The sequence below is a fragment of the Eucyclogobius newberryi genome, unplaced genomic scaffold (genome assembly GCF_026437365.1).
Source record: "Eucyclogobius newberryi isolate DKJ021-1_F unplaced genomic scaffold, fEucNew1.0.hap1 SCAF_11, whole genome shotgun sequence".
Taxonomy (NCBI): domain Eukaryota; kingdom Metazoa; phylum Chordata; class Actinopteri; order Gobiiformes; family Gobiidae; genus Eucyclogobius; species Eucyclogobius newberryi.
The window spans coordinates 10,850,147-10,876,378 of record NW_027315735.1 but is presented as its reverse complement, the minus strand read 5'-3'; the positions used below and the strand labels follow the sequence as shown (position 1 = coordinate 10,876,378).

Here is a 26,232-nt window from a genome sequence, read left to right as displayed (position 1 = left end):
GGGTGTGAAGGGGACAGAGGGAGGGACAGCCCGGGTGTGAAGGGGACAGAGGGAGGGACAGCCCGGGTGTGAAGGGGACAGAGGGAGGTACAGGCCGGGTGTGAAGGGGACAGAGGGAGGTACAGGCCGGGTGTGAAGGGGACAGAGGGAGGTACAGGCCGGGTGTGAAGGGGACAGAGGGAGGTACAGGCCGGGTGTGAAGGGGACAGAGGGAGGTACAGGCCGGGTGTGAAGGGGACAGAGGGAGGTACAGGCCGGGTGTGAAGGGGACAGAGGGAGGTACAGGCCGGGTGTGAAGGGGACAGAGGGAGGTACAGGCCGGGTGTGAAGGGGACAGAGGGAGGTACAGGCCGGGTGTGAAGGGGACAGAGGGAGGTACAGGCCGGGTGTGAAGGGGACAGAGGGAGGTACAGGCCGGGTGTGAAGGGGACAGAGGGAGGGACAGCCCGGGTGTGAAGGGGACAGAGGGAGGGACAGCCCGGGTGTGAAGGGGACAGAGGGAGGTACAGGCCGGGTGTGAAGGGGACAGAGGGAGGTACAGGCCGGGTGTGAAGGGGACAGAGGGAGGTACAGGCCGGGTGTGAAGGGGACAGAGGTAAGTTTGGGAGTGTGTAGTACATACAGGTGTGTAAGCACTCGGTGACCGTGGTGGCGTCGATCAGGTAGCCCTCACACAGGCGGCAGGTGATGTGGGCATTGATATGACACAGTTTGATCTTCCTGGTCAGCATGTCGGGGTTCTGCAGAGACAATAAAAACAAAATGGCAGAGGGGTTAGAGCGCTCACCTCCAGATAAGGAGATCATCAGTTCGATTCCTGGGCTGGACCAACATCACATACCCATCCATATTAGCTATATTGGCAACTGTGTGATTGGCCCTAGTGAATAACAAAGTGAAAAAGCAAATGTTGCAGCCCTACATTTTATATCTCGTTTTCCTGCCCCACATGTGCACAACCTGCCCCACATGTGCACAACCCGCCCCACAGTGTTATAAAAGTATTGCGTTAGAGTACTCTTGGGTTATCAATAATCAACATTATTGTATAACATATATAATGTCGTTTGCTGACAATCCCTTTGTGTTGTTGAACATAGTATTATAATCAATACAATATCAACTAAACAAGCAAAGTAAATGTGTTTAATGAGCTTTATTTCTCTTTTATGTTTAAGATGAGCACAACACAATGTCATAAAATAAACACGTTGACTCCTCACATACTAAATAGTGGTTATAATGAAGGAGAAGGAGTTTTTCCAAACGTGCATCTGAAAGTGTCTTTTCTCTTTGGCGTGAGGACAAGAGTCACTAGCTGCACAGTGCACGTGCTCACAACACGCCGAGCTCTAGATTACATGAGTGCACAAAACTAACGTTACTTTCCTCGTTACTCTAGCTAGCTAACAGGTTTCCAGCTAACGCATTACCCCCAAATCTGCAGATGATTGACAGGCGAGTACGAGGCGGGCTGAATGCCCTGGAACACTCTGAATGCCCTGGGTAAAAATAAAAAGATAAACGACACTTAAAACATTTTCATTTTAAGTATAATCACTGGAATGCGATCATCAGTCATTAAAATGAAACCAGACATTGAGCTGCTGCTGTTACTTCCAGGTCTTTCTGTGAGTCATTTGTCCCGTTATTGATCTCACACATGAGTTTTTGGATCCTGAGCCTCACATACGTCTCAGCGTGGCTCACTTCATGGTCACTTCCTGGTTTTGTTCACAATTCAGTTTGATTCAAGTGGACCAAGACTGACCTTTCCAACCGAGTTTGCTTCTTTGGTCCGGATCATTGTTTTATTGCACGTTCACAATTAGGCCAAAAAAAATATTGTGTATTTCCGGTAACCTGACCCAACCTGAATTTCAAAATCCGACCTTAAATATTTTATTGCATATTTACTGGCCGCACATTTTGAGAACGTCAAATTGTGAGAGAGAATCCAAAAGCTGCGGGGAAAAAAATCATCTGTGGGGATTGTAAGATATGAAAATTGCTGCACTTTTGATCGGTTTCGTTTCGTTTTACTTTATTTATTTATTTAAGGACATAACATTTACATTAGACGAACCAGATGCGCATCCATCTTTGCAGATGCTCATATTTGGTCAGAATCAGAGTAAGGTTTATTGTCATTTGTCAATGAACAAAATTCACAAACATAGGAACTTGGTCCTGGTGATCTATGCAACACAAACAACAAAACATTGAACAATGAATACAAAACAATGGACAATGAATTGCTACCAGATATATAAAAATCAGTAAAGTTAAAATAAGGTTAGAAATAGGCATGATATGTACATGAATAAGCGTGCAGACCGGCTGGGTCGGCACTAGATCATACACTCCTTACTCACATAAGTCAGAATCAGTTAGAAGTGTATGATCGAGTGCCGACCCACTGGCTGCTATGTCCGTAGCGTATGGGGGTAGCGGCAGTGAAGATATGCGTGACGGTCGAAAAGTGCTCACATCACGTAGTGACACTAAGAAAAATAGTGTGAAGCAGACACTGGCGCCCGTCACGGGTTCGTTCGCCACTTTCAAAGTTCCAACTACTGCTGGAAATGCCTATTGGCAAGTGATCCATTTGGTCAACGAGACTCCAAAGTACGGCTGGGCACTTACAAGCAATGGTGCTTTGGAAACCTTTTGGGGACGAGTGGATCTACAGCTCATCGAACACGCATGCAGAGCAACAGCGTAGACGCGTCACGCAACAACAGAGCGGGCGGTTGTTTGCTAATGGCTCTTTTCCTGTGGTTGGACTAGTATAGATGTAGATTCAATATCTGCATACCAATAAGGCTACTTCAATGCAAAGCGCTCACTTCTGAGAAAAGAAAACCATCTGCAAAACCTGTGCAAGGATTTTCAAATATAATTTTTTTTTTTAAATTCCGACCTACCTAGCTGAATTGTTTTATCAATGATACCGGAAACACACCATTTATTTTATTTGGCCTTACCCAAGTGACCTGAAACAGCTAGGCAAACAGATCCTGATTCCAATCACAAGTGTGTGTTGAATGCACCCTTAAACTATTGAAATTAATTCACAAGCCTACAGGTGTGTTTATCCCAATAAATGTGTGAGCATCACAGTAATTAATTACAGTAATTAATATGCATACATTTCAACAATCAATGGCTCTTTTCACAACAGTTACATGCCAATCTGAGTCTAGTAAACACTGATCAGCCATTATCACTTTACAGCAGCCAATGAGAACAGAGGCAATGTTGTGGTCACACTTTATGTGCTAAGCGCTAACAAAAGCGAACAAAGGAAACAAAGCATCAAAATGGACAGATTTACAACACTCAGAGCTCAGAGGACACCTCACATAACAACTCTTCACAAATAAGATTTAGTTTAATCCTGAATCCAAAAGATTGTCCGTAACAGCAGTAGCAGCATGTGTGCTAACGCTAGCTGACCAGAATCTTCAGCGGGACCGGTCTCTGTTGCCACCATCTTGGATTTCGTAACTTCCGTTCATGCTTCCGTCCCGATTCCCATATGATCTAGTGCTAACCGGTCAGACACCCCTCAGACACACGACCAATCTACTGCCACATCTCAGACACACGACCAATCTACTGCCACATCTCAGACACACGACCAATCTACTGCCACATCTCCTAATGTGCAATACCGTCATATTCATGTGCAATTACTGTCGTACTCACACGCAATAATGTCACATTCATGTGCACATAACTGATGTAAATAGAGTGTTTATTTTAACATTATTATTAGTATAATTTTGTTTACAAGAGTTTTTGTTTATAAGAGTTCTTCTATAAAGAGTGTTTTTTAAACTTCCTATAAGTTATCTGTCCTTTTCCTCTGTATCTACCTGCGTTGCAACATCGCAATTTGCCCATGTGTGGACAATAAAGGAATATCTTATCTTATCTAATCTGAACTCTGTAGATGCATGTGTTTTGCCGTGCGGTGCCTATTGTCCGGTGTTGAAGAACAGACCGGGCACTGCTGTTTAGAAGTGACACAGAGGAAGAAGAATTCAATGGATTTAGTGATTTGCGGTAATACTGATGCTTTGGTAAACTTATAGTTAGCGATCTGAAGAACGGTTAATACGTTACGTTAACATGTCTGTGCGTCATGTAGCTGAAGGCGTTACATTAGCATTCGTACACCTATTCACCATGTTGTTCATTCTCTAATCTGTTATCACTTTAAATTGCATTTCATGGATTTTATTCGTCTTGGATTTTATCAAATAAATTTCCCCCAAAAATGTGACTTATACTCCAGTGTGACATACCGTATTTTCCTGACTATAAGTCGCACTGAGGGAGAGTATAAGTCGCACCAGAGAGTATAAGTCACACCGGAGAGTATAAGTCACACCGGAGAGTATAAGTCACACCGGAGAGTATAAGTCACACCGGAGAGTATAAGTCACACCGGAGAGTATAAGTCACACCGGAGAGTATAAGTCACACCGGAGAGTATAAGTCACATCGCACCGGAGAGTATAAGTCGCACCGAGGGAGAGTATAAGTCACATCGGAGAGTATAAGTCACACCGGAGAGTATAAGTCACACCGGAGAGTATAAGTCACACCGGAGAGTATAAGTCACATCGCACCGGAGAGTATAAGTCGCACCGAGGGAGAGTATAAGTCACATCGGAGAGTATAAGTCACACCGGAGAGTATAAGTCACACCGGAGAGTATAAGTCACACCGGAGAGTATAAGTCACACCGGAGAGTATAAGTCGCACCGGAGAGTATAAGTCGCACCGGAGAGTATAAGTCGCACCGGAGAGTATAAGTCGCACCGAGGGAGAGTATAAGTCGCACCGAGGGAGAGTATAAGTCACATCGGAGAGTATAAGTCGCACCGAGGGAGAGTATAAGTCGCACCGAGGGAGAGTATAAGTCGCACCGAGGGAGAGTATAAGTCGCACCGAGGGAGAGTATAAGTCACATCGGAGAGTATAAGTCGCACCGAGGGAGAGTATAAGTCGCACCGAGGGAGAGTATAAGTCGCACCGAGGGAGAGTATAAGTCGCACCGAGGGAGAGTATAAGTCGCACCGGAGAGTATAAGTCGCACCGAGGGAGAGTATAAGTCGCACCAGAGAGTATAAGTCGCACCAGAGAGTATAAGTCGCACCAGAGAGTATAAGTCGCACCGAGGGAGAGTATAAGTCGCACCAAGGGAGAGTATAAGTCACACTGAGGGAGAGTATAAGTCGCACCAGAGAGTATAAGTCGCACTGAGGGAGGGAGAGTATAAGTCGCACCGAGGGAGAGTATAAGTCGCACCGAGGGAGAGTATAAGTCGCACCGGCCAAAAAAATGCACAAAAGAGAAGAAAAAAAAAAAGTAATATAAGTTGCACTGGGGTAAGTGTGGTTGCAAATGTGAAAATAATATCACATAAATGTTGCTCCGGAGTATAAGTATAAGTAGCTATAAAACTATGAAAAAAGGTGTGACTTATGAAAATGTGGTATATGTGTTTTTTTTTCTTCTCTATTAGGCATTCTACGGAAAGTACGGTAAGGCTGCCCCAAATAAATTGTCCGTTTGCTGTAACTCGACCCACCATTTTTCAAGTGGGTAGGTAGGTAGGTAAAATAATTTGCCTATGAAATTAAGTTAATATCATTTATCAAAAGAGATGCTAACGTAAATGTACAAAACAAAAAAAATGTATAAGTCCACCCAATAAACTATTTTTGTACAGGACAAATAATTTTATTTTTTGGCCATTTTTATGTCGTAGAATCGTCGACGTCTTGGTCATTATATATGACAAATTCTGCATATTTCAGCCCACTGTCAAATCCAGTTTTTCTATTCTGCCAGTGACATGCAGTGACCGCCAGGGGTCATGCTTCAACAGACAATGAGTTGAACGTTCTCTGCTCGTGTTAAGTTTCATTTTCATTTCTTTTTCGGCTTCGTAATATTTTTAGCGAGTTCCAGTGATACAAAATTATTCAACACGGCGCTTTTTTGAAAAAACGGTCTGTGAGTCGGCGAAATATAAGAAAAATAAAAGAATTTGGCATAATTTTGACGAAATGCTGATTTTTTTTTCTCCAGTCGGCTATAATTTTACCGGCTCGGTCGGGTTACGGCAAACAGACATTATTTTGCTCTGCCTAATAAATAGATTTTTATTGTCTAACGGCCACCAGGGGGCAATCCAGCAGGAAGTGCAAGCGTTTGACACACTGCAGGAGAAGAAGTCAGAGGACACGTCATGTTCTCTACATTTTAAAAGACACATCACCAGCTCATTTATGTATAAATATCTCATGTTACACGTGGGCACCTGTGGTTTATTGTCAGGAGTGGCCCGTATATGGACAAGGTCTATTTTCTTTGTAAATTTTGTGCACGCAGCTTTTATTCAAGAGCACTGTACAGCACAAAAAGTACAGTGCTAAATATATCAGCAGGTATAACTTCACCTCCAACTTCTTTTCATATCGGTATAGAATCTGAACCCCAAAATTCATATCAGCAGGGCCCTAATTTTGTCTCCAGTTACTCCAAAACAAAGCAGATTCTAGCAGGCTACAGAATAGACCCTTTAAAAGTTTTCAATGAGTTTTGAATGAATGAAGGCAAAAGTCAGGTGCATAACATGATTTCGCTAGAGAAACTGGGCCTAAACTCAGAATATCACCAAATATGACCAATCCAGGTGGTTTTGTCAAAATAAATGATCTTAGAGTGATATCATAGCTGCTTTAAAGACATTTGACATAGGATATTACTGCATTTGTTTATTTAATGGGAGATTATTGCAGACATTTCTGTACGTATTACTTTGTTTTTCCTTCATTAAAAATATGGACTTCAAAATAGCTTTTGATTTCGCTACAATTTTATTGTACAAATTGTTTTTGTGAATCCCCAACCAATTTTTTAAGATAGAAATTAGCATTATTAAAAATTATTTAATATTTTTTGGGGAATTTCCAAATTATTATCTTTATAAATTTATATCTGATGTCAGTTAATTTTCCAAAATGTTTTATGATCTTTCATAACATCACTTATCACTCACTTTCAGTCATTCTGATCACAGACCATTTTAAAAAGAAGTGTGCCGAGTGTGCAGTGTGGCACTTACCCCGAGCACCGCCATGCGTGGGCTGTGGGGGGCGGCAGAGGTCCAGCCTGGTTCAGCTCCACATTCTCAGGAGCCTCTCATGTGGCCACACACACAGGTCTCAGCTGAGTCCTGCCAGAGCAATAAGACGGGGACAAGTTAGACATATAACACAGCATAATGTAAGCGTTGGGTTAGGCCCCCTAACCCACTAATCCTAACCCACTAACCCTAACCAGACATCTTTTTAGTTACTGGGTACGTTTCCAGTTGTAACACCATTCTTACTGTGCAACATGCAACAAACAAAATACAAAAAGATACCATCTTGGATAAGGCAGTTTTAAATCAGGAGTGTCCAAACTATGTCCCGGGGGCCAAAGGCAGCCCTCAGGTATCCAAAAGCAGTCAGTTCAAATATGTGGCCCTCAGTGTACAAAGGTTGGACACCCCTGTTCTAAATGAGGATTAACCCAAAGTAGGACAAACACATTCATAAGGTCGCACGCAATGCCACTAGTGAAATAGCTTTATCAAGAGCCCCAACAAAATGAGAGATTGTCCCAGTCCTAGAGTGGCCTCCTGAAATGAGGGAACAGCTAGAACTTAGGATTCACACAAGGATGAGGGCTATTGAATTATGATGGAAAACACAAGTAAAGTAAAACGATATAGCATACTAAACCAATTAACAATAAACCAAAATAGACTATAAGCTCATAAGAAAATGCTTTATAAATATATTGGGGATTAAATGTTAAGCTTTTCCTTTGGTGAAAGTGCAGCGGTCACTGCTGACTAGGCTCGTCACCATGATTAAAATATCAATTTATCGTACTATTGAATAAATAAGTTGTGGTCTCATGGGGAGCATGAGTCGGAGCAGATCGGTTAGAGCTCTCGCCTCCCAATAAGATCATGGGTTCTCGGTCCAACCCCCATCCAAACACATGGATGAGTTAGGTAAGTTGGCAACTGGCAGTGTGAATGAATGCGAGAGTGGACCCTGTGACGAGCTGGCCCCTGTCCAGGGTGAACCCGCCTAAGGCCCAAAGTCACTGGGATAGGCTCCAGTCACAAGCGAGCCCGAACGGGAGGAAGTGGCAGAAAAAGAATGTATGGACTTATTATAGATAAACTAAAGTGTTTCATTCATTCAGCATTAGACTCTGTTGCCCCTCTTAAAGTCATGCGCACTAAACGTAAAGCTGAACCTATGGCTTAATAATGTAACCAAAACAGCTCGAGCGGAGTGTAGACGCGCAGAGAGAAAATGGGCTAAGGATGGACTTGTAGTGTCTATGGACAACCTTAAAGAACCGTGGAGGAGCGATCAGAAAATTGTAAAACATGAAAAGGCAAAATACTTTCAGGCATCATTGCTAAAAAATGTGCACAGACAGCGGGTGTTTTTTAAAACTATTCAATTTCAAAACCCGACCCAGTCCACTTCTGTAGAGGCTTCAACTATGGTATGTGAGGATTTTTTGTCATATTTTAAAGGTAAAGTTGATTCTGTCCGGTCTAATATTGTGACCACGTCTTTTATTCTGGACATAGAGCCTAATCATGCTGCACTTTTTACTTCTTTTAAGCAAATTTCATACTCTGCCCTCTCCAAAATTGTTGGGCAGCTGAAGCCATCATCTTGTCCCACAGACCCCATCCCAGGGGTCTGTGGGACAAGAGGTCTGGGAGACTATTGGGCTTAATGTTTTGGACATTGTAAATAGAAGCCTCACTTCTGGTGTAGTGCCTCTCTTTTGTAAAGAAGCTGTTGTGGAGCCACACTACAGTCTTTTTTGGAAAAACACAACGTAATGGACACTTATCAATCGAGTTATAAAGCATTTCATAGCACAGAGACTGCCCTTTTAAAAGGTTTTAAACGATCTATGTGTAATTGCTGATTCTGGGAGTGCAGCTGTTCTTTTGCTTTTAGACCTAACAACTGCTTTTGACACAGTGGACCACACAATTCTCTTATCTCGCTTGGAGCACTGTGTGGTTATCAGGGAAACGGGATTGGAGTGGTTCAAGTCCTACCTGGCTGACAGGTCTTTCAATGTAAAAGTTGGGGACTCTTTCTTCACAGGCCCCTCTACATTGTGGTTAGTAGTTCCCTGGCACCCCTTCTGAAATGTTTAGATGATGTCAAGGCTTTTGGTTGGCGATGAACTTTCTCATCCTGAATGAGTCCAAAACGGAAAATTGTTGTTTTTAAGCCTAACAAAGCTGTTGATTATAATTTAGAATTGGGGTCTCTCCAGCCCAACATCAGGTCTACAGCCACAAACCTCAGAATCATTATTGATGGAGATTTTAAGCTCGACAAGCAGATAAATGCTGTGGTTGAATCTAGTTTTTATCTCATTTGTCTTTTATCTAGACTCAAATTGGTTTAATTTTTTTTGTGACCTGGAGCGGGTGATCCGTGCTTTTATCTCTACACGTTTTGACTTCTGTAATGCACTGTACATTGGGATCAGCCAAGCGAACAAGCTAACCTGTCAAGCTTAGTTAGTTCAAAATTCCACAGCACGTCTTTTAACTGGCACACGTCGTAGAGAACATATTACAGCCATTTTATCCTCTCTGCACTGGCTCCTCGTTCATTTTAGAGTTGGTTTTAAATGCCATTGTTTTTAAAGCGCTTCATGGACTGGCCCCGCGTATATTTCAGAACTTATTATTAAGATAAGATAATCCTTTATTGTCCCACATGGTCCCTACACTTCTGCGCTCGCTGAGGTCCGAGGGCCAGTTCCAACTTCTTGTCCCAAAAACGAGACTCAAAAGCCGAGGCTCTGGCTGTCTTTTATTATTTTATGTTGTTTTTAATTTGTTTTTATTCTGTTTGTACGCATTTTTTTTTTATTGTATTTATTTATTAATTTAATTAACATATTTAGATGAAAGCGGGCATCTGATTGGCCGCTGCGTTCGGGTCGCGTCCGGGTGTACTCGGTGAAATGCCCGGTCTAATTTCGCGTCAATCTACTCGGTCCACAATTCAGTCTTTTTAAAGTTTTTTGCAACAAAAGCTGTAGTTTTTCACATTAGGGACAATGTCAATGTGGAAGTATCTGGAAGGGGGAAAACCCCCACCTCCAAAAAAGACAAAAAGTGACTGATGAACAGAAAATAAATAAATAAATAGATGATGAGAAGAATGATAGGGACAGGCAGTATATGGACACACCTGTCCCCTGCATCAGTCTGACAGGAGCAGGATTATTGTACTGCACCGTGTGTTTGGCCTTTCCTCAAAAGGGATATAAGCCACAGGTATTTATTTGACAAGCTTTGGTAATTAACAGAACTCTTACAAGCTACTATTTTAACAATACAGATACTTGATTTGTTCCCTGACAAGAAGATTATGATTCAGAATATTTATTATTATAAAAACATAAGATCTCCTTGCTCCTAGATCGCGGATACAAGCGGTCGAAATGAGTTTCCTCCGCCGTGTGGCTGGGCGCTCCCTTAGAGATAGGGTGAGGAGCTCGGCCACACGGGGGGAGCTCGGAGTAGAGCCGCTGCTCCTCCACGTCGAGAGGAGCCAGCTGAGGTGGCTCAGGCATCTGTTCCGAATGCCTCCTGGGCGCCTCCCGGGCGCCTCCCTCGGGAGGCGTTTCAGGCATGTCCCACCGCGAAGAGGCCCCGGGGAAGACCCAGGACACGCTGGTGGAGAGACTATGTCTCTCGGCTGGCCTGGGAACGCATCGGGATCCCCCCGGAGGAGTTAGAGGAAGTGTCTGGGGAGGAGGAAGTCTGGGAGTCCCTGCTCAGACTGCTGCCCCCGCGACCCGGCCCCGGATAAAGCGGCAGAAAATGGATGGATGGATGGAAGATCTCCTCGCTGTGTCTGTACTCAGGTTATTTTGTAGACTGTGATTTTATGTATTCCTGCTGCAGAACATATAAGATCTCCTTGTGTCAAATGTTGTATACAGTATTTATTTTGTATCTTAGAAACCTTATATTAAATTAAACAGTATTGAAAGATCATGTATTTGTATTTGTGCTCTTCCTTAATATCAAATAAAAAGATAAAAGTACTTTAAATTGTTTTACATGCTAATAACGAGGTTTAAAACAACAAATTTATCTTGTTCTTATGACGCTGCGATGCCGCGCGCGCTTGTGGGCCCCTGATATTGCTGGGGGGCCCCAAACTTTGAAAATCTTTTTCTCAGCCTGCCTTTTTAGAAGGAGCAAAACATTGTGTGTAATTTTCCCACCGTATCGACTGGGTCTCCAAAGCGCACGAAGCAGCACATCGTTTATCTACACGCTGCTCTTTAGCAGGTCAGAGCTGCAAACGATCAACATCTGTTTCTGACCCTTGTAAGTGCTGGACCTTTATGTGGATCGAGCTGGATCGGTCTCCTCCACCTCTCCTAGAGCACACAAGATGTAGTAGCAAGGGTCACTTCTCTCATACATTATAAATCAGAACTGCCAAGGAGTTTAATCTCTAAATTATATCAATGTATTACTAATCTGGACATCAAATATATGAAAAACAAATGGGAAAGAGAAGCTCACCTTGTTTTGACAGATGAAGAGTGGGAATATGTACATATGGCGGTGCGTGCACAACGCGCGGCTCAGCGTCTCTCCAGATTTAGCAAAATAGTAGTCATCTGCCTACTTGTTTCAAGCCTGCTCACTCAGAACTGTCTTGCAAACACTTTCTACAGCCACCAGGAACTTTTGGACATCGGATCACAAAATTTGGACTACTTTATCGATGGACCACAACTTTTCCCTGAGATCGCTAGGACCACCGAGACAATCAACCCGGCTCCGCCGACCGGAAGTGCTCGCAGGCGGCGTCGAGACCGTAAACAAAGACGGGGTAAGAGAGCTGGGCTAAGGGCTAAGCTGAAGCTAAAACCTCACCGGATCACCACACACAAATGGATTACAGACCGCAATATCATGATTCTCACGGAAACGTGGCTCAACAACAGCGTTCCCGATAGCGTCATTAAGCTAGCTGGTCGCTACATGCTCCGGGCGGACAGAACAGTTGATGACTCCGGTAAGACCAGAGGCGGGGGTCTGTGTATCTATGTGAACAAAGCCTGGTGCACGGATACTGCCATCATCGGAAGTCATTGCTCACCTGACCTAGAATACCTCATGGTTAAGTGCAGACCGTTCTATCTGCCCAGGGAGTTTACATCTACAATTGTGACTGCAGCCTATGTCCCACCCAATGCTAATGCTGAACTGGCAATGAAAGAACTGCATGCTGCCATTAGCAAACAACAGACATCACATCCGGAGGCAGCCTTTATTGTTGCGGGTGACTTCAACCACTCCAACCTGAAGACTGTCCTCCCTAAATTTCATCAACATGTCTCCTGCCCTACAAGAAGAAGACTTTGGACCATGTTTACACCAACATGGCTGATGCTTACAAAGCAGTCCCCCCCCCCCCCACCACTCATCAAACGTGTGAAACCCACAGTGAGGACAGTTAAAGTGTGGCCAGAGGTCTACAGAACTACAGCAGCTGTTTGAACAGACACAGACAGGAGTGTGTTTGCTACCCAGGCCACACTGGACTCCCACACGGACATTGACTCTTATGCCTCCTCTGTGCTGGACTTCATCAACACCAGCATCAACAGTGTCACCACTCACAGATTACTACATTCTCGAACCAGAAGCCGTGGATGAACAGAGAAGTCCGCCTACTGCTAAAGGCACATGACGCCGCCTTCAGATCTGGCAATGCACAGGCCTACTCTTCATCCAGGGCTGACCTGAAGCGGGGCATCAGGGAGGCCAAGCACAGCCACGAGCTAAGGATTGAGGAGCACTTTAAGAACAACTCCGATCCCCGACGCATGTGGCAGGGCATCCAGGCCATAACTGACTACAAACCCACCAACACCACCCCAACATCCAACGACGCCTCCTTCCTGGACGAGCTTAACAGCTTTTATGCTCGCTTTGAGAGGGATAACCAGGAGCCAGCCATCAAGGCTGTGCTCACGACAGGACACCAACCCCTCACACTCTCCCTCACAGACGTGTCTGTTGCACTGAGTAGGTGCACGTAAGGCTGCTGGCCCCGATGGCATCCCTGGACGTGTGCTCAGGACCTGTGCTGGGCAGCTAGCTGAGGTCTTGACTGACATTTTCAACCTGTCACTGGCCCAAGCAGCTTCAAAACCACCTCCATCGTGCCAGTGCCAAAACATTCCAAAGCCTAGAGCCTCAACGACTTCTGCCCTGTTGCACTCACCCCACCATCATGAAGTGCTTCGAGAGGCTGGTCCTGGCTCACCTCAAAACCTGCCTGCCACCCATACTGGACCCCTTCCAATTTGCCTACCGCCAGAATAGGAGCACGGAGGATGCCATCTCCACGGCACTACACTCCGCCCTTGCTCACCTGGACAATAACAACACCTATGTGAGAATGCTGTTCATTGACTTTAGCTCAGCATTCAACACCATCATCCCCTCCAAACTGATTACCAAACTCAGTGACCTGGGTATCGATGCTTCCCTCTGCAACTGGGTTCTGGACTTTCTAACCAACAGACCCCAGTCTGTTAGGCTGGAAAACCACACCTCCTCTACATTCATCCTGAACACCGGCGTCCCACAGGGCTGTGTGCCGAGTCCTCTCCTCTACTCCCTCTTCACTCACGACTGCACGCCTGTACATGGTTCTAATAGCATTGTCAAGTTTGCAGACGACACAACGGTGGTTGGCCTCATCAACAACAACGATGAGACGGCGTACAGAGAAGAGGTTCAGCATCTGGCAGAGTGGTGCGCCGCCAACAACCTGGCTCTCAATACCAAGAAGACCAAAGAGCTCATCGTGGACTTCAGGAAGAAGAGTGGCACACACACTAGGGCCGTGTTCAAAATATCGATACGGCGATATATCGTCACGGGCTCGGAGTCGTCGTATCGATACTTTTCAATAACGTTAATTTATTAAAAATTGTCCAGGCGGCCGTTTAGAAACTCCCTCCTGTAGAGGGCGGTAAACAGCGCGGAACTACTGAGACAGACACACACCGTGCACCAGCGTGTACACAAGCCTGAAGAAGAGCTTTTGGCTCGAAACGTCGCTACTGTTACACTCCTCCCTTTTCCATTCTATTTGATTTCCTTTTTCATTGATTTCATTCCTTTCACCCCTTTATTTTATACAAATTCAACGCAGTCCCGGAGCTAACTTAGCCCCGAGACCGCCATTTTAGCCCCGGAGCTAACACAGCCCCGAGACCACCACAACAGCCGAACCGGAGGCAAAAAAACGGACACAAACCTGACACCAACATCACACACATCTTCCCTACTCTACACTACATTAACCGAACGGTTGAACAATACAACTATCCAACAGGGCCCCGCTGAGCACTTGTTAGCTTAGCGTTAGCTGCAGCCACTTCCGCGCTCGCGCTACTTAGCTTAGTGCCGAGCCTGACCCGAAGAAACAACAAAAAGACACAAACAGAGGGTCAACAGACTCCCACACATCACACACATTACACAGACCTGGCCAATTGTTTGGCAACTTTACTTGAATGTGTTCTTTGCATAAGCTTTGTGGATAAACATGAAAATTCATGCATTTTCTTATCCGGAAAAAAACAAATGCCCATTTGGTAAACTTTAAGACCCTTTTTTCAAAAAAGTATCAGGATACGTACCGTAATGAGGGAATTGTATCGGGACATACAAGTATTGGGATACGTATCGTATCGCGAGGGTCTTGAGGCAATACCCAGCCCTAACACACACCCCCATCCTTATCGACGGGACGGAGGTTGAGCGTGTCACCAGCTTCAAGTTCCTGGGTGTCCACATCTCCGAGGATCTCTCTTGGTCTCTCAACACCTCAACCCTGGTCAAGAAGGCACACCAGCATCTCTTCTTCCTGAGGAAGTTGAAGAAGGCCTATCTGTCTCCTCTGATCCTGGTGAACTTTTACCGCTGCACCATCAAGAGCATCCTTGCCAACTGTGTCTCAGTATGGTATGGCAACTGCTCTGCTGCGGACCGGAAGTCACTCCAGAGGGTGGTGAAAACCGACTGTCCAGAGCAAGAGGTGCCTGCGGAGGGCGCGCAGCATCATCAGAGACAGCTCTCACCCCAGCCACAAAAAAGGCCAACACAAAAATAATGGTTGACACAGACCTCACCAACGATCAAGGACTGGACTGACATTGTGACAGACGATAGAAAAATTGAAAAAAAGGACACTGACTTCATTTGAAAATGGATAAATTTGTCCGACTTTGGACTCAATGGGACAATCATTTTAATTTAAATGTGCCATGATTTTGTTTCAATTGATGCTTGGATTGTCCATTTGTGTATTAATTTAGATTTGGTCTTTTTGTGTTCTGTTCAGTGTTCAACTGCATTTTAGCAATACAGATACAGTTTTTAGGTCATTGTAGCTGCAAAATAAAACAGTATTGGTAAAAGCTGTTGAAACCGTGAAGCAGAAAGTCTGATCTGCTCCAGGACTCAGAATCTGTCCTCTCTCCACTTTCAGGACAATCTCAGTTAAAGGAAACAGGTTATGTGCCTCTTCTGCTCATATTTCAAGGCAAATATCATTGATGCACGTTTAAAACGTGTGTGTTGCTGCTGATTGATCTTCATTATCCACACAGCGCTCCCGTATTAAGACTCGCTCTCAGATGAAGACCATAGAGAGTCATATTTCCATGGTTTCCAGGTTGTTTTACATGTAAGACAAATGTTTCCATCTCCTCTCCTCATGGCCTAGCACCAAAGTACATCTTGGGAATGTTAGTGCCATATGAACCATCTCGAACTCTAAGGACCTCAGGGACCTCCTGCTGGTGCCCAGAGTCAGGACTAAACATGGACCGGCCTCCCGCTGGTGCCAGAGTCAGGACTAAACATGGACTGGCCTCCTGCTGGTGCCCAGAGTCAGGACTAAACATGGACCGGCCTCCTACTGGTGCCCAGAGTCAGGACTAAACATGGGCTGGCCTCCTGCTGGTGCCCAGAGTCAGGACTAAACATGGACCGGCCTCCTGCTGATGCCCAGAGTCAGGACTACACATGGACCGGCCTCCTGCTGGTGCCCAGAGTCAGGACTAAACATGGACCGGCCTCCTGCTGGTGTCAGAGTCAGGACTAAACATGGACCGGCCTCCTGCTGGTGCCAGAGTCAGGACTAAACATGGACCGGCCTCCTGCTGGTGCCAGAGTCAGGACTGAACATGGAGAATCTGAGTTTCAGTTTTATGCAGCTAAAATCTGGAACAGTCTTCCTGAAGATGTGAGACAGGTTCTACTGTGACAATGTTCAAATCTAAGCTAAAAACTGTTTTGTTTAGCTGTGCATATGACTGAAAGATTATTCTTTGCACTCTTCTATTTTATTTCTTAAACTGTTTTGTAATTTCTGTAATTTCCTTGTGATTTTAATGCATTTTTCCTGTTGTATGAAGCACTTTATATTGCCTTGTGTATGAAAATTTGTTCGACAAATAAACTTGCCTTGCCTCTGCTGTAAGTTTTAGCTCCATGTTTCCCTCACTCAGGCTCATCACATGCACTCATGGTCCCTCAGACACAATGTCTTTATTAAACGAATTGTTGCATGAATTACAATTGTTATCAAAAACAAAATTTCTGTTGAATGGTTTACAACGATTATTTCATGAATCAATAATTGCATGTTTTCATTCAAACAATTCCATCAAACTCCCCCTGCACCCGTACTACGAAAGCCCCCCATTTGAGAAAGCCTGACCCAACAGCAACAGGGCTCTTCAGCACCTGAACTCCTACATGATATATATGATGATTAAGCTGAGTAAAAAAATCAGTTTGCCGTAACTGACCGGGTAAAAAACTAGCAGACTGAAAAAAAAAATAAAAAGATCAGCATTTTGTCAATGTCAAACTTATCCATATTCCCTGGGGGCAAATAACACATTGCATGGCGCATATTTGTTTACATTATCGGTCCTCCATATACCTCTGTATAGAACAGACCATATATTGAACCTGTATTTCCTTTTTTTTTGTTTATTTGACACCGTCGGCGCCACTGGTTTTCACACCGCTCACATCGTTCTTCATCATGGTGTCGATTTCATATTAAATTTGACCTGCGCACTTTCGCGCTTTGCATTCTGGGACAGAAACACACCCAACAGCGTAATCACAACAAACATGGCGGCGCCCATGTCCCCCGCATGTTCCCCCCACTCGCCTTCGCTACTAAAATAAAGGATAACGGCGTACAAACGGTCGATATTTGATTTTTCGATTGAAATATCTTAAAATCGGGAGATTTAGTCTCCGTCATTGACTGTTGAAGCCTTACCCCTAAAAAAATGATGACGATTTTGATCTTTTTTTTGCCTTCAAAGTAAAAAAAAAGAGAATTTACCTACCGACCGACCCACTAGAAAAATGTTGGGTTGGGTTACAATATACATAAAATTTATTTGGGGCAGCCTTATGATCGATTATATGCATGATATATCATATATATGATACATACGATGCAGTCGGTGTGAGCATGACTTAATGACAACACAGAAGACCCAGAGCTCCACCTAGAACTGCACAGATTGGGAAAGAGGATTTTTATTTCCCTCAGAAAGGTGTGAATGAAGCTACCAGTAACTGCAACTCCAGGTGTGTTTTTGATGAGGACAATGTTACAACATGGTTAAAAGCTTAAAAAAAGGACATTATCCAAACGTATACAGAGTACTGTGTCAAAATCAGACTGCTGTGTGCAGTCTTACTCAACTCACATTTTATCAATACAAACTTGTAAGAACAGGAACTTAGGGCATGGGCCTCATGAATTACGATACAATAAGTATCCCGACACTCGGAGCTTGATACGATGCATGTCTTGATCATAGACTGTACAAACTCGATAGCCTCCAAATTCCAAACAGTAAGTGAGTGCAGCAGTGTTTCAGCTCCTTGAAGTCTCGATCCTATTCACTTTCTACTGAAACATTTGCGTCTCTTTCTCGGTAACTGACAAATTCTTGTCATTCTGGTCTGACTAAACAAGTATTAACAATCTCTACATGATCCCAGTGTTTTTATTTCACTATTGATTTTGTAAATCAAAATCTGAACAATATTAAAAGGCGCAATGGACGATTTTTTGGCGATTTTAGAACTCAGGCGGAAGTGTGCATGCGCACTCCCCCGTGCGGACCGATACAACCCACACGTGCGTTTGTTTATTAGCGCGACGGATCACATCGCATCTCTCGTCTCCCGTAGATTTCCTTCTTCTTCTGAATCAGCTCGAACAGTCTTTCTCAGTCCTAATTTTGTCCCGTACACTGAGGGAACTATATTATGATAAATCAATGCGCTTGGACACGCGGAAACGTGGGGACGAGCCGCACGAGGCTGTAGGTGAGCGATAGGTGCGTTTTATGATTGATACGTGGCAGGACTAATCGGCAGTCCACGCCATGAGGAAATAAGACTCAGATTTGGGCCAAAAAAATCGTCCATTCAACCTTTAATTGACCAATCAAGTGCTGTGTTTGTCCAACGTCCGAAGCATCTCACGGCTTGTGGAGACCAGCAGTGTGGGCTGGAAGGAGCATCTATCTTCTACAACCTCCCTCCTGATTGGCTCTTTGGTCACCAAATACGGAATTCAACTCCACTTTAGCTACTAAAACTGCCTCGATTAGTTAAAAAACTTTGCATTTGGTTTATTCTGCGCATTTATTTGACTATGTGTGCATTCTTACACACACAAAAACAGACAGAATATGGTCCTGATCAGGGATGGGACCATTCTCTAAAAAGTATTGGTTTGTTTGTTACTGATGGTTCAATTCCCATGTCTCCTTCCATTCACAGTGTCATTCTGGGGCAACAGGAAAGGGTTGATCCTGTTGCTCTTTTGCAGACAGAGGAAAGAAATGGCAGACATACGGCAGCCATATTCTAACAGAAGTGGATTTTAACTTAGTTTTTTTTTAATTTAAATCTACCCAGGAATAACTCAAATATGGCTTTATGAGTCAGTAATTAAAAGGCGCTTATGGACTTGCAGGTGAGCATTATTTTTTTAAAAGACATTATCTTCCAAGTGTTCCCTAAAGTGTGTGTGTACATAGTCAAATAAATGAGCAAAATAAACCAAATGTAAAGTAAAATGCACAAAATAGAAAAGGTCTGGTGTTGATTATGTCTAAAAGTATCATATATCATAAACACACATGCTCCTTACGCTCATATTTGTTTGTATGATGACACGTTCTGAGCTTTTGTCCAAGCAATAAACCAAATCAATAACATTCAAAGACAAAGTATCTCAAGTTTTTGCTCTTCTGAGGCCAATAAACAATATGGAAACTGTGACCCATGCATTGAAAAGGATTGAATTGTGACAAAACAGTACTGTCCCATCCCTCGTCCCCGATACACAAACGTCCCTTAAAACCGCTGTTTGAAGTTTCCTAAAGTATATGTTTTGATTATGTAGAAAAACTAAATGCATTAGAATTTCATGTTGACAAAGGCCTTAAACCAGGATACGACTGTCACTTTTCAGCTCGGCAGATTCAGCCTTAGATTATTAAGAGTGTGAACTTCAGAACCAATTGTAAAAGTTTGGCCATATGCTTCCTGTGCTGATCCACGGATTGCCAAAAAGTCTGTCTACAATCTACAATCTGCAAACCAGTCAATTCAGACTTTTGAGACTGACAAAGCTGAGCAGATCTGACAACAGCAAACGCCTCACGAGAATGGAACCAGTGACCTCCTGCTTCTCCCGAAGGCAACAGCACGTTCACCTCCCGAATCCAACTATTGTTAGAGAACATCTGAACTTTGTATAAGTGTGCAGTGTTTCTAAATACAATGTTTAAATTCAAACAGGCAATTATTGTACTCTGATGATGTCACAGACTGCTGGGACCCCCTGCTCTGACGTCACAGGCAGCTGGGACCCCTTGCTCTGATGTCAGACTGCTGGGGACCCCTGCTCTGATGTCAGACTGCTGGGGACCCCTGCTCTGACGTCACAGGCAGCTGGGGCCCCCTGCTCTGATGTCAGACTGCTGGGGCCCCCTGCTCTGATGTCAGACTGCTGGGGACCCCTGCTCTGATGTCAGACTGCTGGGGACCCCTGCTCTGATGTCAGACTGCTGGGGCCCCCTGCTCTGATGTCAGACTGCTGGGGCCCCCTGCTCTGATGTCAGACTGCTGGGGCCCCATGCTCTGACGGACCGCTGGGACCCCCTGCTCTGACGGACCGCTGGGACCCCCTGCTCTGACGGACCGCTGGGACCCCCTGCTCTGACGGACCCCCTGCTCTGACGGACCCCCTGCTCTGACGGACCCCCTGCTCTGACGGACCGCTGGGACCCCCTGCTCTGACGTCACAGACCGTTGGGACCCCCTGCGACCCCCTGCTCTGATGTCATAGTCTGCTGGAACCCCCTGCTCTCTGATAAGTGATCCACAGGTTTCCCACAGAAGATGGGGGGCAGTTGTGGCTCCTTGTGACAGTCCCTGAGCTGACTGAGCTCACACTGACAAATCTGACAAACATGACATTTCACAGTGTGTTGTTTCTAGTCCTTAATTCACAGAACAACTCTGGACCCTGCAGCTTGTTGAGGGGTCCATAGCAGTGGCCCCTGAGTCCAGACTCACTCTGCTGACATGTGTGGACTTCAGCTCCAAACTCTGGGCTGAGATGGAGCGGTGTCCTCACACAGCCCCGGACAGACTGGCTCCAATGTCACGTAGTGTCTGCAGTGTCCAAGGAACATTTTCCAACAGAACCTGTGCTGCGCCCCGCACGGCCCCGCACGGCCCCGCACGGCCCACCGGCACCGTGTCCAGACACACACCGAACTTTAAACCGAGTTGTCGCTTTATCGGCGTCAGAACCTTCTCCTCGGAGCCGCACAGACCCAGACACGGAGAGGCACAGAGGCGCGGCGGCCGCACATGTGTGGACAGGACACGGCTGCAGGTCCCCAGCAAACCGTGTGTACCGTCCTGTCCCCGTGTGGACTGACTGCAGGGCCCGGCGCCACCATACCCACGGCCCCACGGCCCCACGGACACAACACCGAGAGCGTGCTCGAGCCGCGCTGCAAAGCCGGGCCTGAACACACCGATCAGCGCGCCCCAGCGCCGGCCACAGCCTCCCGGGACTGTCCTACGGTACTGACCTGTGAAGAGCCGCGCAGGCCACTCGGTACCGGGTCGGAGTCCACTTCAATCCACTGTCCGTAAAACAAAGAGGCGAAGATAGCCGAGCAGTGCCGGAACAGGCCGAAAAAGCACTCTTTGGGAAGTACGCATGCGCGGAGATGCACGGGTGTGCGGGGGGGGGGGGGGGGAGCGGGGGGAGGGGAGGCGAAAGGGGCGGGGCAACGAGGGCACCGTTTGTCCCGCGTCACCTGAAGTGTCCCCGGGACACACACTTACACACATCTATATATATATATGTATATATATATATATATATATATATATATATATATATATATATATATATATATATATATATATATATATATATATATATATATTTGAAAAAAACGAAAAACGACTATACCAATCTTATACAAGTCACACTGCTGCTGCCAATGTTCCCTGTAATTCTTCATGTGTCTGAGCAAACACACAAACATCCTGGGCGGTCCCTCGGACCCCTGTGAGCAACATCCGACGTGATACTGTGGTCGCGCCAGTAAGTTACATACATACATTCACAGCTGTCATTTCTGTTCGATTATTTTGAATTAAGTGATTTAATCCACTTACAGTGAAAAATACCCAAATCTTGTTCATGACCTGTGGAGCAGGGGCGGAGTTGAAGGCGGAGCGGCCCACTATGACATCATAACATTACAGTCATATTTACTCCTGGGAGTGCTTTTCATGGCATATCTAATTATTTTATAGACTCAGTTGGCCATAGTCTTATGGTATCCCACTATATAAATGTCAGCTTGTTTCATTCTGTTATGTAAACAGAGCTGAATATTGGTTTATATAGATGTTTTTATTTTTATCAGCACCGTTTTTTTTTTAGTACCGCATGTAACCAAGTACTTTTGAGGAAATCAAATCTCCTTTAACAAGATAATGAAAGATAGATGATTTCCGGGCAAAGCAAGAACAATTTTATGAGAAAACTTACATACAGCACCTTTAAACAGCAAGCTCTGTGCCCCCTTTGTGGACCCTCACCCACTGTTTGAGAACCACTGCTTTAAAATACTCTAATGCAGAGTACAGCTTCAAATAGGCCTAGTATTTGAGGGCTATGGCCCGGTACGGGCCGTTGCAGATCATACTACTGCAATGAGACAATGAGTCCATAAATGCCCACATTTAAACAGTTCTGAGCTAGAGAGCCACATGGGACTGTCTTTATATAAATAAACTGAACAAATCCCACAAACTGTTCAGAGGGAGAAATGTATGAAATCAAAAAGCTCATTCAGATTGCGCTGCGGCCACGCCTCTCACATTGCGGCCACGCCTCTTGCATCGCGGCCACGCCTCTTGCATCGCGGCCACGCCTCTCGCATCGTGGCCACGCCTCTCTAAAGTTTCACCAGCGTTGTTCTATTCACATGATCAAAGTGTCCTGGCATAACACATCCACCTGATGCGGAGCTCTCCTCCTCTCATCTCCACTTGCTCGGTCCTCTGTTACAGCGAGTGGTCACACGCTCTCACGCACACACGGCACGTACTGCCCCGTATCACCACTCTGCAGCGGCCTCTCGTCTCTGCCCGACCCGCTGCTCTCTGGGGCAGGGGCACTCTCACTTGAGGCCATGTAAATCCACCTGATCCTGGAGCCGACGGGGGCAGACAGGGGCTCACCTCCTCTACAGCTCGGCTCACACCGGCCCATTTACCCATCAGCCTACCAGGAAAATCCCTGTATGCTAGTTCACACTCACTGAATTTTTATGTGTTTAGTTTATTTTCAATTCTGGTTGGATTTTTATTTTGTGTGCAGTGCCTATTGTCTGTGTGCAGAGACCTTTGGAGCAGTGTGCAATTGTGCATGCGCGCAGCTTAGAGGGAACAGTGCCTGCTGCCAACATTTGCCTTTAAAATCTCTTTTTCACCCACAAACCGAGGCGCAAGACGCTGTAAGAGAAGATTGAACCCGGAAAGGGCAAGAGAGGTGATGCTACGGGCTAAACAAGCAAAACTGACAGACTATAACCTCGGGGGGAAACTTCCCCACAAGCTACAATACTAACGCTAGCTCAGCTCCTGAGGGGGCACTCCGCACCGCACAGCAGAGTTCTCGGTGGGGACATCTCGGGCCTGCATGGGATGGACAGGAGGGAGGACATAACTTTACAACAGGTGGTCCTTGTGTTGCATGAAATACAGCGTGACATGGCATCATTGAGCGCTGAAGCAGTGAACAACAAACCCCGATTCACCAGGATTGAACCCGAGATAATAGAGCTGAACGCCGCAGGAGAAGGAAGGGCCGTGCGCTTCACTGAGGCGGAGCAGCGTATCTCAAACATTGTTGACGAGTTACGGGAGGTGAAAGCTGAACTCCAGGAGGAACAAGAATATGAAAAGCAAGATCCATGATTTGGAGTCCAGTTCACACAGGAATAACCTCAGACTCGTGGGGTTTACGGAAGGTGAGGGGGGACAACAGATAATTCTGGAGCATAATATCCCGTACTGGAGTTGTGGTGTTTGCACACATACACGCCTGAGACAGTTAGTGCCTAGTTACATGCACTCATGTGAGTGTTAAATGTAAGAGATTAGGTTTGTTGGAAAATGTATAAATAAATACAGAGGGCAGCGGAGGAGTGGAGTGGTCAGTGGAGGTAGAGTATCCAGTTCTTTGAAAGGATTGGTACCAGGAGCAGGCTGGGAGATGTTCGGGGGGCCCTAACAAGAAATGGTTGTTCCTCCATTTCTTGATCTTTTTGTTTTTCAATTAAATCTTTTCATTAGTTTAGGAAGTTCTTGTCTTTATGTGTTGTGGTTGACCAGACAGTTTTATAACATTAGAAAATGAAGTGTAAAATCAATACAATCAACCCAATGGGATCGGAAAAGTTAGTAGAAAAGTAGAATCCTTTAAAGATGGGCTGCAACGTTTGTTAATAAGTGGAATATAGCTTTCATTTTTTCACAACGAAGTCTGGACGGTTAGTTTTAACCAATGACCAAAAATGTCACGAGTTAATTCGGCCAAACCCGAGAACGCGCCATAGCAACCGCCTTGGTAACCAAATGCTTTAACCACTGTCGCAAAATCAGTGACCCTCATTGTTCTCGTCTGAAATGTGCTAAATTTTACGTTTTACACGACGAATCTTGCAATAACACGGAGATGTGAAGCACTGCACTGCTCTCAAGAGGGAAACGGGCTCTTTGAGGGACCAAAACGAAAGAGTAGAGGACGTCTTTGGATACAAGCTGTGATGTGTGGCAAGTCTGGTCCAGTGCTATATGCTACCGACATTTCACAGAAGACAGTTTCCAAAACCTCGCAAAGTATCGACTTGGATGTGTGAAAAAGTAAGTTGCAAGATATTTTCAAATCAATGCAGTTGTCTGTGCTTTTCGTAGTCGCTGTATGCGGCTGTCAGACTGATGCCGTGTGCATGCTGGCTGTTGTTGTTGTTCACGGCGATAGTGCTAACTTTATGCACTTACTGGTTGTAATAAATATACCAGAAGTTGAATGGACCGGTGTGTGGTATAGTTATCTGCGATAGTTTTCTGAATAATTTGCGGCACCGGGCTCCTCCTCCGGGCAGAACGAGCGGCACCGGGCTGTAGATCCACACGGCGCGGCCCGATGTTCGCCGCACTGTGGATATTCTGGTGCAAGAGCGGACTCCATCATCCACATCGGTGAGCAGCAGCACATTCACGTCTCCTCATCATCATTCTCATCCGTTCTATTTTCTGACTTACTGCCGGCAATGTGAACACAGCTCCTGCTCCGGCCCCGGACCCCGTACTCCCGGAGCAGCCCCCAAAGGACACCCCGGGGGACACGGTCGAAAGCCCTCTCCAGATCCACAAAGTACATGTGGACTTGAGCAAACTCCTATGAACCCTCGAGCACCCGATGGAGAGTATAGAGCTGGTCCAGTGTTCCACGACCGGGACGAAAACCACTCTGCTCCTCCTGAATCAGAGGTTCGACTATCGGTCAGATTCTCCTCTCCAGTACCTTGGAATAGACCTTACCCGGGATGATCCCTCTGTAGTTGGAACACACCCTCCGGTCCCCCTTCTTGAACAGAGGGACCACCACCCCGGTCTGCCAGTCCAGAGTCACTGTCCCCGAACGCCACGCGATGTTGCAGAGACGTGTCAACCAAGACAGTCCTACAACATCCAGAGACTTTAGGTACTCAGGGCGGATCTCATCCACCCCCAGAGCCCTGCCACCGAGGAGTTTGCGAACAACCTCAGTGACTTCAGCTTGGGTGATGGATGAGTCAGCCTCTGAGTCCTCAGTCTCTGCTTCCTCTTCGGAAGATGTGACGGTGGGATTAAGGAGATCCTCAAAGTTTTCCTTTCACCGTACGACCACATCCTCAGTCGAGGTCATCATGTCTCAAATATATAATACATGAATAAAAGATGAAGATCAAAATAAAAGCCCCAGCCAGTGGTTTTATATTACAGTTTGTACTTTGCAAAGAAAGTAAATGTGTTTACAGCGTCTGAACGGTTTGAGTTTTTATTTGATTGTTTGTGATAGTCCCTTTAAAATGCTCTAACATCAGAATGTTTGAGTTTCAGAATGAAGCTGACCACAACACATTTTCATTCTGAAAAGTAATGTGTAATAGAAGTCTTATTACATAAACAGATGCAGTAAAATCCAATGTTAAATATCACTCACATTATGTCACATCTGGATTTGTCCCAGTGAAACTATATTATGTTCCAGTGAAACTATATTATGTTCCAGTGAAACTATTATGTCCCAGTGAAACTATATTATGTCCCAGTGAAACTATATTATGTCCCAGTGAAACTATATTATGTTCCAGTGAAACTATATTATGTTCCAGTGAAACTAT

General features: G+C 45.3%; 1 protein-coding gene across 2 annotated transcripts in view; it reads right to left on the bottom strand.

Moving 5' to 3' along the window:
• Positions 1 to 21,499, bottom strand: part of LOC140349551 (polycomb group RING finger protein 3) — a 38,994-nt gene extending 17,495 nt beyond the window's left edge. Inside the window, exons 1-3 of one of the 2 annotated variants that reach the window (XM_072435932.1) lie at positions 21,349 to 21,499; positions 7,149 to 7,258; positions 623 to 744 (exon numbers count right to left, since the gene is read on the bottom strand). In XM_072435932.1, coding sequence (XP_072292033.1) covers positions 623 to 744; positions 7,149 to 7,162 — 136 coding nt within the window. In that variant the 5' untranslated portion in view covers positions 7,163 to 7,258; positions 21,349 to 21,499. Of the gene's footprint in view, positions 1 to 622; positions 745 to 7,147; positions 7,259 to 21,348 lie in introns of both variants that reach the window. The other variant, XM_072435941.1, reaches the window with a different exon arrangement.
• Positions 21,500 to 26,232: the final 4,733 nt, after the last annotated feature.